Below are 12,348 nucleotides of genomic sequence, written 5' to 3' on the forward strand. Positions count from 1 at the left end.
ACAAATGAAAATATTTGATAGATGTAATATAATTCATTCCTGTTTGTTCTAAAGTAGTTAGTTTTTTTTCATGGTTGTCATTTTGAAGTTTGTTTTACAAAACATATTTACATAATTTAGTTATACAACTATTGCTTGAAGACGATTATTACGCCGAAAAATGTAGCGGTGCATATATTCGCTCGAGAGCGGTATGGATAGAAAAAGGAGAGAAAAGTTCGCTTTACTTTTTAAATCTTGAAAAAAAGCAACAGTCATACAATACAATCAATAAGGTAAAAGATGAAAATCAAATAGAACATACAGATAATATAGGTATAATGAACTGTCTAATTAACTTCTATGATACACTTTATAAAAGCAAAAATGTATGTGACGATGATATTGATAATTTTCTTAAGCATATCGAATGTGAAAAAATTACCGATAGCGAAAAGAGAGAATGTGATGAATTACCGACAATACATGAATGCGATATATCAGTTAAAAGTATGAAGAATAATAAATCTCCAGGGCAAAATGGACTCACGGCAGAATTTTATAAAGAGTTCTGGAGGGATATTTAAGAAACGTACTATGCATCCCTACTTAAACGTTTTCAAATAGGAATACTGCCGTTTTCTCAAAGAAATGCTGTGATTTCTTTAGTTTTTAAATATGGAGGGAAAAAAAACTTTAAAAATTACAGACCTTTAAGCCTAACTAATGTTGACTACAAGATATTTGCACATGTACTAGCAAAACGTTTACAAAAAGGAACTGAAAAAATTATCAAACGTAAACAAATTGCATATATTAAAGGTCGATATATCGGCGAAAATGAACGATTAATATTAGATGTTTTTGAATACTACTTACAAAATGATCTAGACGGAATACTTCTTTTTCTCGATTTCAAAAAAGCGTTTGATTCAATTCAATGCAATTTTATGTTTAAGACTCTAAAAAAGTTCAATTTCGGATCAAACTTCATAGGAATGATAAAAACATTTTACAATAAACCCATGTTTAATTTGAAAAACAATGGATGGATATCAAAACCATGTACAGTGGAAAGAGGTATTCGACAAGGCTGTCCAGTTATTCATATTTGTACTAGAAATATTAGCTGTTCAAATAAGGAATGAAAATCAGATTAGAGGACTATCCTTTCAAAGAAATGATACAAATGATGATAATATAAAAATCGTTTAACATGCTGATGATTGCACAGGATTGATAAAAGATACTGAATTACCTACTAAGATACTAAAAACAGTTTCAGAATTCACAAGAGTTGCCGGACCTAGACTAAATAGAGATGGAACAGAATGCCTATTAACTGGTACATATATAAACGAATACGCTAATGACTCCTTTATCTCTGGGATAAAAATTACGAAAACCTGCACTAAATCTCTGGGAATCTACATTGGGCATAAAAAAAACTGTGTGCTATGAGAAAAACTGGACAAACAAACTTGAAAAACTTGAAAAAATCCTAAGTGTTTGGAAAAAACGAAATCTTACAATATTTGGAAAATGTACAATCATTAACACTTTAGCTATTTCCAAGATATTATACAATGCCTTTATTTTACAAAACCCAAAAGTTGATTTCTTTAAAAGTGTCTCAAAACTTATATACAACTTTTTATGGAAAAAAAGAGATAGAATTAAAAGAAACACTTTAATTGGTAATATTGAAAAAGGTGGTATTGGGATAATTGATGTTGAGAGAAAATTTAATGCTGCAAAGGCATCATGGATAAGTCGAATAGTAAACGTAGAGAGCATTACATACAGAACACTTAGTAGTATTTTACAACAACATAATATTTCGGTCTTTGAAATTATCAAGACTAATGAGAGTAAATTAAATGATTTGAAATTTTTTGAAATGCTTAAACTTCCTCAATTTAATGGAAATGTGATTACTGCGTTTAATAGTTGTAAAAAGCAAAAAGTAATTGGTAACTTAACGAGAGATGATTTCTTAAGCCAATTTATATGGAATAATAAAATGTTTCAATATGATTCAAAACCATTGATTTCTAATAATTGGATACGGAGTGGCATTTTGTATGTAAAAGATATTTTTGACGAAACAGGGGAATTGTATGATATTACGTAGTTCTCAAACTGATTAAAAAGAATAATATCCTGTGTGAATATTTTATGCTTAAGAAAGCTGTTAAAATGTATGGACAAAATTTTTTTTGTTCATATGCAAAATATGTAAACATAAGAAAAGATGTACATTTTTTGTGTAAAAACAATGTTGTAGAATCAATAAGAAATGTAAAAAGCAATTTTTATTACTCTATATTTATTGAAACGAAATTTCATAAACCGATGCAAGAGAATAATTGGAACAGGATATTTAACATTACAGAAAGTTATACTTGGAAAAATGTATATATGTCTAAAATTAAGAGTATGTATGAGAAAAGAATATCAGAATTTAACAACAAATTGTTACATGGTATTTTAAACAACTATGCTTATGTAAGCAAGTGGAATAAAGATGTATCCCCGCTATGTGAGATATGTGAAGATGAAGAAAATATTAAACATTTACTATATGACTGTAAAATTATCAAGACTATCTGGGAGAAAGTCAGCTCCTTTCTAAAATTTGATATTACTTGGAAAATTATTGTACTTGGATTCCATGCTGAAGTAAGCGACAAAACATTGCTTTTAAACAACCTAATAGCTTATATTAGTCCCCTACCGGTTTCACCGGAGGGGAGTATAGCTTTCCTCTGCGTCCGTCGGTCCGTCTGTCCGTCCGTCCGTCTGTCTGTCCCACTTCAGTTTTCCACACTTTATTTCTTTATGCGTTTAAGGAATAATATGAAATTTGCTGAACAGCTTCAAAATGTCAAACTACAGATCAAGTTTATACTTTTGTAACGTCTGGTTGACATATTTTCGAGACAATTAATTTTTCTGCACTACAGTGCATTGTTTTCACAAATTTCTAACACCAAATACTTAATGGACTTGGCGAAATTACTGGAGATAAAATAAAGAGTATTATTTAACCCATTTTTTATTTAATTTCTATATCAACTATGTAGTTTGAATTTCCTCTGTTCATTTATCTCTGATTAAAGCATAATATCTCGTTTATAATAGTTTTGAAATAGATGTATGCGTCGACGCTTTCTCAAATTATACAAACCGGTAGGGGACGTGTACTGCTTATGCAATACTCTCAGAATGCTTGGTACCTTTAGTATGTATAAATATAAGATGAAAAGTAGATTTAAGGATGAGAAAATATCAGAGAAAAACCTCTTATTTAGTTTGAAAAGTAATCTGTGTATGCAAAATACGGTTCTAAAAATGACTGGTTGTATTAGAAATGATATTTACCACGATATAGGTGATTATTTGTAGACACTAAATGTGCGATGTATGATGATGATGATGATGATGATGATGTAATAATGAATATGTGAATGAACTTGTTTTTGATAAAAGAAAAAAAACTATTGCTTGAATTATAAGAATATTAAATGCAAATATGATATCTTTCGTTTGTGGGACAAATTAGACAGAAATCAATTTCTACTTGATCAGGTGTTAAAGCTGACATGAATTTATAAAAGCATTTGGTCGCCATATTAGTTTCGATCGCTCCTCTACTGCCACTGGGGTATAGATACAGGTCGAAAAAGTTATGGTCGGTTGCTTTCCGATCGAGGCATTGGACGGACTTCAAAAACCATAAACTTCACGTTGTAGTAAAGTGTTTGTAATAAAGAATAATGGAAACAACAATCAATAAAATACAAAATATATTTATTCTTTGAAAGAATTCCCAAGGTACCGTATTATAGGGCTAATTAAGGTATCCGTATTATTTTGCACAGATAGTGCTGCCTTACTTCACATGCACATCGAACACGTGTGTCGATCATACAGAGTGCACAACGTCTGCATCTTTTTGAAAAACCCCGGCGGCACTAATTCCAACCCAGTAGCTAAATGATAGTAAATCCAAGAAAGTAACAACGTAACATCGACTTGTTTCCATCGGTTTCTATAAAAACGCTCCGTTTCTAAAACCCATGAGATCATTGCTATTACTCGATCTGCCACCGTGTGCAGTTGCGAATGTGCAATGTTATAACATAACAGGAAAACAGTTCTACAATTATCGAGGATTTTTGAAGTATATGTGCCTTGATTTCAGACTGTCTTGTTTCGTCGTTCATTGGATTTTCCTTGACGTCATATTATTTTTGTTCAAAACGCGTTTCTACACGTCTTTTCGTCCAAGGTAACGTGTTCGGTTGTATGAAATACTTGAATGCGGTGAAGCATGAATAGTGCTATCGGCCTAATATAGGGAGTGTGTAGCGATGAGCAGAACAATAGAAATCGACAACTAATATGGCGGTAGTCGGAGATAAAAGGGAATTAATGCGTATTTATGAATTCATGTCAGCTTTAAATACCAGTTTAGGACGACACGTACAGCGAAAAGAATTGTTCTAATAAAATAAATAAATCATGTGATCCAACTTTATGCCATAATTATGTATTTGTACATTTAATATGCCAAATATTAAATTGCTGCAGCGTGTCGTTGCTAATTCCACACAGTGTGTTGTTATGTACTAATATCATAGTGTTCAGCTTTCATTTGGAAAGTAATGAATGGATTTAAAGGAAAAGTTAATTATTTATATGTTCATGTTTATTTATACTATTAACGTTGAAAAACTGTAAAGCGCTCATAATAAATGATAACAAATTGTTCAACGCAAGTGGCTGCTTCTATTATAGTTGCAATAGAATAATAACTTTAATAATTTGTTCTTCTTACTATCATTAACTTAGTTTATCAAGTAACTTATTTAAATTACATCGATATCGTTGATCTTCATTACATCATCTACGAAGAAATTAAAAAAAAAATACTATATTGATATCAATCTTACTTATACAGGTCTTGGATCCATTTGAAATTGTGGTAGATTGTCCCTCACATGCCAAACAATGCCACCTTAACATCTCGTCTAGAGAAATATCTCGGCTAGATGTATTTTTGTATTTTCCAATTTCACAAGGCAGACAGGTCTTATTGTATAGATAATGGCCAGACTCACAATGTCCTAACAACAAACATCAGTAAAATTACACCGAAAGAAAAAAAAACTATTACATAGCATATTTAATTTTCTCATATTTCTATCACAGGAGTAGGCACAAACTATTTCAGAAGTTGCTCACATTTCGAACTTTGTGTTTTTAATATCTTTCTTACATGTGGGATTTTAAAATATTTTATTTTTAAGCTTACAAGTATGAAAATGTAAAAAATAAAAATTAAAAATTTCATATATATGAATGGGGCATTCCGTTATAATAAAAGCAAATCTTATCAATTTCAAGATTTTTTCTAGAAAATACTGGTATATTCGTAAGTAAACATTGTAACTATATCTAAAGTAAAAAAACCATATGATCTTGCAAAAGTGACTAAGCCAAAGATATTGTTGCGACATACTATGAATACTATGAGTTGTAGGAAAAGGAGAGTTAAAAAGAAACTTTAGGTAATACAATTCCATTGTTTAATCAAAAGTCAAGGTGATCAAATTAAGCGTAAAATTCAAAATGTAAAGATCTTTACTCATTCCAAGGCTGTAATTATGTCAATCATATTAAGAGGGTTCAATGGTCGTGGCTATTTTAAGTCTGTATTAATCTCCTTTAAAAGAAGCACTCCATATACAAATATGAGAAAATCCAAATTAACACAACAAAAATATATGGAATATTTGTTTACTACTTAGAGCTGATACCTTAACAATTCATATCTTAAGAGTTTAAGAGGATCTAATGGCTCATTTGTTGACGATCCAGCCTCCTTAAGATAAAGGATACAGAATTTATTCCGTACTACAATTCAACACACGTTTAATAAGCCTATTTGTCAAAATAACTAAGTCTTGGAAAAATCTAGAGAGGGCGGAATTAGTAGGCAAAAATTGTAACTTGTATGAAGTGCAGAAGTCAAGTCATCATGTTTAAATTGTCTTGAGATTTGATATTCAACAGTTCAAATATGGTTGAAAATGACTTTAAGTTCCCAAAGTTACATCAATGCCATTTAGTCACTGTGAAAGACAAAACACAGAAATAGAAAGACAGTATAGATTGCATTGACTTTGTTTTTTTATGAGCGAATGTACCAAGAGTGAATGTACCATAGATTATTGATTAAAATATTCCAAAATATCATATAACAATTTAAATTTGAATTATAATGATTATGAAAAACACATAGGCTTAACAAAAAAAACCCCCCAAAACAACCCCCCCAAACCCCCCCCCCCCCCCCCCAGAAGTATTCATCATTTGAAAGATAAAACATGTACCTATACAGTCGCTGATGTCGGTGGATTTTATAGAATATGTTGTCAAATTCCCGGGACATCTCTTACATTCAAACCTGTCTGTTTTATTTACACTGACGTCATTGGCTGATACATCTTTATAAAATCCAATTGAACAGGGTTCACACGTTTCTTTCGTTGAATTTAGTTCCGTTCCCTCTTCACAGATCGCTTTTAAATTCAAATGAAAGTCATATTTAATGGAAAAAAAGTATTATGAAGAAAAAGTAGGAAAATTTTGCGTGCAATTTTATACAATTCTGACGGAAAACCATAGCAGGCAGTCTCATTGTAGGAAACAGAGTGTATGGAATATAAAGGGATTATAAACTGATTATTATCAAGAGAAAGGAGAACCTTGTGTAATCAAAGTACTGAAGTACTGACGGGAGTTGATTTTATTGATTATCATTTATTTTTAAATCAACTTATCTTTCGTGGCAATTAGTTTCTAGTCTGTATTTAAATTACGCACTTTTTTATAATATGAAATTTTATTAGACTTTTCCGACAAGAATTTAGAGAAATCCCACATGAATCATGTTGTGTAATATTTCAAGATATATTTCAAACTATATATTAGTAATCAAAACAATTCTAAAACTTGTATGGATCTAAGCACTATTGATATCGAACTCTAGTCTCGTTCAACCAGAAGCTCAGCTGTCTCCGTTAATCTCCGACAAGCAACAGAGCCTCACTGTTTGTCGGAGATTTACGGAGACAGCCGAGCGTTTGGTTGAACGAGTCTATATTAAACTTTGGCGTAGAAATACATGAGACTACAAAAATAGCTAAATTGTTCGTATTATATAAAATCTGACTATTTTCAAAGTGTTTATAGATAAGTTTCCTTGAAAAACAAAACAATGCTTCAGCATATATTACATCGAATTTTTGTATTACTTTCAAGAACTAATAAGACTTGTCAGCGGTGATGATTGTGCTTAGGCCCAAACACTGTTTCACTTTCGGTTTGCCAGAGTAACTGCATAGGAGAGTTGATTAAAATCAACTCTCAAAAATGAAACGAAATCTCATCCTAAAAGTAATTGAGATGCATGCTGATTAAAACTCATAAATAACGAAGAACAAAATCAATAAGTATAACCTACTTACGGACACAATCTTTCGAAGAATTGCTTCGTGTGTTAAATGTTGTATGATTTTCGGGACAGATCTGACAAAAATCGATCTTCGATTCCTTTTCACGGAATTTACCAAAGTCACAATCTTTACATACGAAAAGGAGAGATAATTCCTCGCCCTCTTTACATCCTAAAAAACATATGCTAGAACATTTACATTGTTTTAAAATGTGTATCGTTCATGCAATTAATATTTGTCTTGCTTCAATTAAATTAAAAAAATAAAATCATTTATGTTAACAAAGTGCTTTACAATTAACGAACTGTACGTACCAAACTAAAAATAAAGTGTTCAATAAAAAAACATCTCATCAACTGGGAAATATCCTTTATATAGGTATAAAATAATGTTAATTATAATGTCACAGATTGAACTTTTTTACAAATTAATATTAAGAATTACTGCTAAAATTCACTTGATATTCTTTTACTTTAAAAACAAGTTTGATGCATTTATTAGTTTTTTTTTTTAAGAATTCGGAACAGTGTACAGTATTCAACCCTGTAGTACAATTATACTTCCCCTTGGTGTATTAAAGACAGCAAATTATCAACAATGATAAAAAAGAAATAACAGGATACACCTTAAATATTCATTATAATCAATTAAATAGAACTACCCATAGGCGTCGGAACCGGGGGGGGGGGGCTTTTTTTGCAAAGTTAAACCTAACCATTAGGCATATAGCATGATAGAGGGATCAGCCCCCCCCCCCCCCCCACTTTTCTCGCCGGAAAGATTATTGTTCCTAAATTTACCTTTAAATATTGAGAAGTTGGATTTAGAGGCCTACTAGCCCCCCCCCCCCCCCCCCCCCCCCCCCCACGGATTAAGATTTCAATGATTTTGCGAATTAGTTTTTTCTCAATATTTCTGAGGATTAGTCTAGCCCCCCACTTTCAATTTGCTTCCGACGCCAGTGCTACCAAAGTATAAAAATTGTTACATAAACTGCATTGGATAATTTTGTTTCAGAACTTTTGAATGAACTATACAATATCAACCTTTGCAATCTTCATTCATGGACCCGTCTAGATCGATGTCCGTGATATTGTATTCTGAAAAAAAAACTTTATGAAGTCTGCAACTCCTTTAGTTATTCTATAATTAAAGCATCAAATATATTAATTTAACAGTTAACAAAACCGGATTGATGTTTTAAAGAAAATGTTTTATTGCAAATATTATATAAATTCTTCTAAATGGGATATAAATTTTAAAAGTTCAAAATGCCAAAAACAAAAAATAAATGAGATTAAGCGAACTGCTAACAAGATAAAAAAAATTTCATTTAAAATTATTGTGCTCTGCTATAGTATGCTTTGCTATTACGAATGAGAATTAATGAAAAACTTGAAGAATTCAAAGATATCCTAAAAATTAAAATGCTATAAAAATTAAATGTTATGTTACGATACAGTTAATGCTGTAAAGGACACGTTTGAATTGATAACATGGCTTATTTCATAATATTCTAAATTAAAAAAACGGAAAACATGTTCTTAAATATCATATATAATAAAACATCATCATGAAGTTGCTTATTTGAATAAAAGCCCCGATTTTATCAAAGTCCCTCGATTTATTTCGATCTTCAGTAGATGTTAAGAGAAGCACAAAGAAGTTAGTATATTCATTGACAGCTAAAGAAATGCATAATTTGATCAAAGTTTTTGAAAACGATACAAGTTAAGAAAACGTTTACGAGTATAGTGGATAAAACTACTATAGATAAAGAATATTTTGTTTACGAGATGAACTATTCAAAGAATAATGCAAGATTTTTGGTATATTTCAAAAATTAGGGACAAACATCATTTGACAGTTAAGCTTGGCCATTACAAAATTGAAATCATAATATATTAGTGATTAAAGGTAAAAGGCACCTTTCCACAGGTTATCCTTGGATTTTTTTTTTTATTTGGCCTACTTCATGGGATTTGTTTATCACCAAAGAAGTTTAAAACATTTTAAGTAAGTTACCCTTTGTTTTTGTCCTGGCTTATAAACAAGATAATTTTTTTCTGAATGATACATGAATATTTAATAGTTAGCTCTTAAATGTCTTTTATAAATAATAATGGACAGAAAAAGCTATACGTTTTTAAAAATAATGGACGGATACATGTAAAAATGTTTACTATTTACAGGTAAAAGGGAAACAAGAATAAAGACATTACATTTGCCAATAACAAAACAGAACCAAAAAAATATTCTATTCAGGACTGATTTTTGTTGTTCAAACATACAAATATATTAATCAGCATTGTCAACAGGTTTATATTGCTAATAATTCTTTTAAAAAGGATAGATGTTTAAAGTCGGATATCAGCCTCAAACTAATTATTCTGTAAGAAAAAGAAACTATTGTTTTCCCGCAGCCTGAAATGTCACGCTTCCATTGGTTTAAACATACTGTAAACCAACTTTTATTCACGACGACTTTATTTTGCGATACACTTCCGATAAACTGGTTCGCGACGACTAAAGTTTGCGACCAAGCCTAATCCAAACCCGTCTTATTTGTAACAACCATTCTACTACGACTGGTTCCTGGCGGGAAATATTCGCGACGACGAGTCCCTCACGAACCTTGCGAAAAGTTCTCACACGCGGATAAAAATTGGTTTACAATATACCTCTATGTCCGTGTGTTGAAAATTAATATTCGGCAAAATGGCCGACGCTTTGCCTACCCATTTTGACATTTCATAATATTTTTTTAAAATACAAAACCATCTTCCGTTAGTTCATAAAATATCTAGAGTTTGTGCCCTTTAAAATAACTTTTAGATTAAGTTGTTGCCCTTTAAATTGACATCATATTGTTGTGTCTTGTGAAAATAAAATAGCAGCGTGGAGATTTGCTATAATATTTGAGGAGGGAAGGGAGAAAATGTTTAAAATTAAACAGCAACAAAACATTATTAAAACAATGATGCAGCGAGGGTTTTTAAAGATTATTTGAAAGGTAAGAATGTGACTTTTGACGAGATTGACAGTGTTGAATAAGACGAGAACTTTTAAAATCATCCTGTCTTGTAAATTTATATTCTTGTAGTCAGTTAGTAACAAACCTAATAAGAAATAATATCGGCCCTAAGGGCAATTCTTTATCTCACAGAGTAGACAGTATTAGGCTTATACCTTTTAGTAGAGCTAAACGTTTTACCTTCCCACAAAAACCCACAGTATTCTTCGTCCACCAGTCCATCTCCATCATTGTCTATACCGTCGCCGGGTATCTGTTCAGTCACTGTTGGCTAATTCGATTATACAATTATAATGAAATTATACATAGATTTAATACCAAAGTATATTTTAACCTCTATGATTTTTTTTAAGAGATGAAATTGGACTTACTAATTCCCTCCTGTATAAACGGAAAGGTTGTGGCTGAGTGTAGTCGCTCAAAGAAAGGCATTCATCTTCAGAATGGTTGGATGACCTAATGTTGCTATTTAAAACAAGATTCGCAGCGGGAACATAAATGATATTATAATTGCTTGGAGAGGAAGAGGTTTCAATCCAAGCTAATACAAGAATTGGTTTGTTTGCCTTTATAGACAGAAAAGAGCTCGAGTTTTTCATCTTGTAGTTTCGTAAGCTGCCTCCAGTTTCGAGTAATACATGTTCGGTGTAATTATCTGGATCGATTTCGGATATATTCAGACTTGTATTATAATCCAGCGAAACCATTACAATTTCTTTAGTCTGATTTTCGTTTAGACACATTTTATAATCGGTTCCAAAAGAAGGCAAAATATAATTTACCAGATAGTTATCATCAAAACCCTGAAAGCATATAACTGAAATCACGTGACTGGCTACAATAAAGACGGGACTGTTCTGCATTGTCCAATTGATCCTAGTTGTTGTGAGACGTGGTATGTTTTCATGGGAAATGTTTAGCATTGGTAATGCAAACGATGTGCTGTCAAAAATTGTAACTACATTACACTGGATGTGGTTATTATTCCCGTTTTCGGATTTGACAGGCATGACCAAAACATACTGAGTCTGAAGAGTATCAACTGGAGGAACAATGAAGCTGTTAGAGCATGTTTTGTTTAAGTTGTAGCAGCTACATATTAACGATACATTATTACTCTCTATATTCACAATTACGAGCAGTTCTAATTCTGTTGACAATGTCGAGGCGGAAATATTTCGATCAATTATAAAATCATTGTTGTTTATTTGTATAGTCGTCAAATTCCAGACAATAGTTTCAGCATTTATTGGTTTGGAGTAAATTTTAACTTCTGTCGGCAACGTTCCAGAAAAAATTTCAGCAGAACATTTTACAGTCATTGTGTTGCCGAATGGTAAAACAAACATTGATCCAAGTGTATCTGAGAAACCTAAAATTCAAGAGAACTTTAACATAATTAATGACAAAAGGAAAAAAAAAAGAAATGCATGCAATTCAAATGATTACTAAAATCCGTTTGGTATTGTTATTGTTGAAAATCATTTATGCCATAAGAACTGTTTAAATGATCAGTTTATTTCATTTTTTTCAAATCTAGGAAGTGTTCCAAGCAGCAACAAATATGAAATCAAATATCAATGGTAATATCTAACCTGACTTGAAGGGACTTTTGCAATCGTTGTTGACTGCAGAAATGAAAAAAAAACACCATTAGAATTGTTTCTATATTTAGGTGTTTATACCCACAATGCTCAATATCAATCATGTTCAGTTTTGTTAACTTTTCACGATGAAACTAAAAGTGCATTTAGAATAACTTGATGCAAGTTGATACCAAACAATATTTCAAATCAATGTAGCAAAACA

General features: G+C 31.4%; 1 protein-coding gene across 1 annotated transcript in view; it reads right to left on the reverse strand.

The window, feature by feature from the left end:
* LOC128168021 (uncharacterized) overlaps positions 1–12,348 on the reverse strand; it is a 41,677-nt gene that overhangs the window by 1,074 nt on the left and 28,255 nt on the right. Inside the window, exons 6-12 of the mRNA XM_052834078.1 lie at positions 12,135–12,167; positions 10,911–11,911; positions 10,720–10,810; positions 8,552–8,605; positions 7,518–7,676; positions 6,381–6,569; positions 4,938–5,111 (exon numbers count right to left, since the gene is read on the reverse strand). Of these exons, the coding sequence (XP_052690038.1) occupies positions 4,938–5,111; positions 6,381–6,569; positions 7,518–7,676; positions 8,552–8,605; positions 10,720–10,810; positions 10,911–11,911; positions 12,135–12,167 (1,701 nt within the window). The remainder of the gene's footprint in view (positions 1–4,937; positions 5,112–6,380; positions 6,570–7,517; positions 7,677–8,551; positions 8,606–10,719; positions 10,811–10,910; positions 11,912–12,134; positions 12,168–12,348) is intronic.

The sequence above is a fragment of the Crassostrea angulata genome, chromosome 10, assembly GCF_025612915.1.
Source record: "Crassostrea angulata isolate pt1a10 chromosome 10, ASM2561291v2, whole genome shotgun sequence".
NCBI lineage: Eukaryota > Metazoa > Mollusca > Bivalvia > Ostreida > Ostreidae > Magallana > Magallana angulata.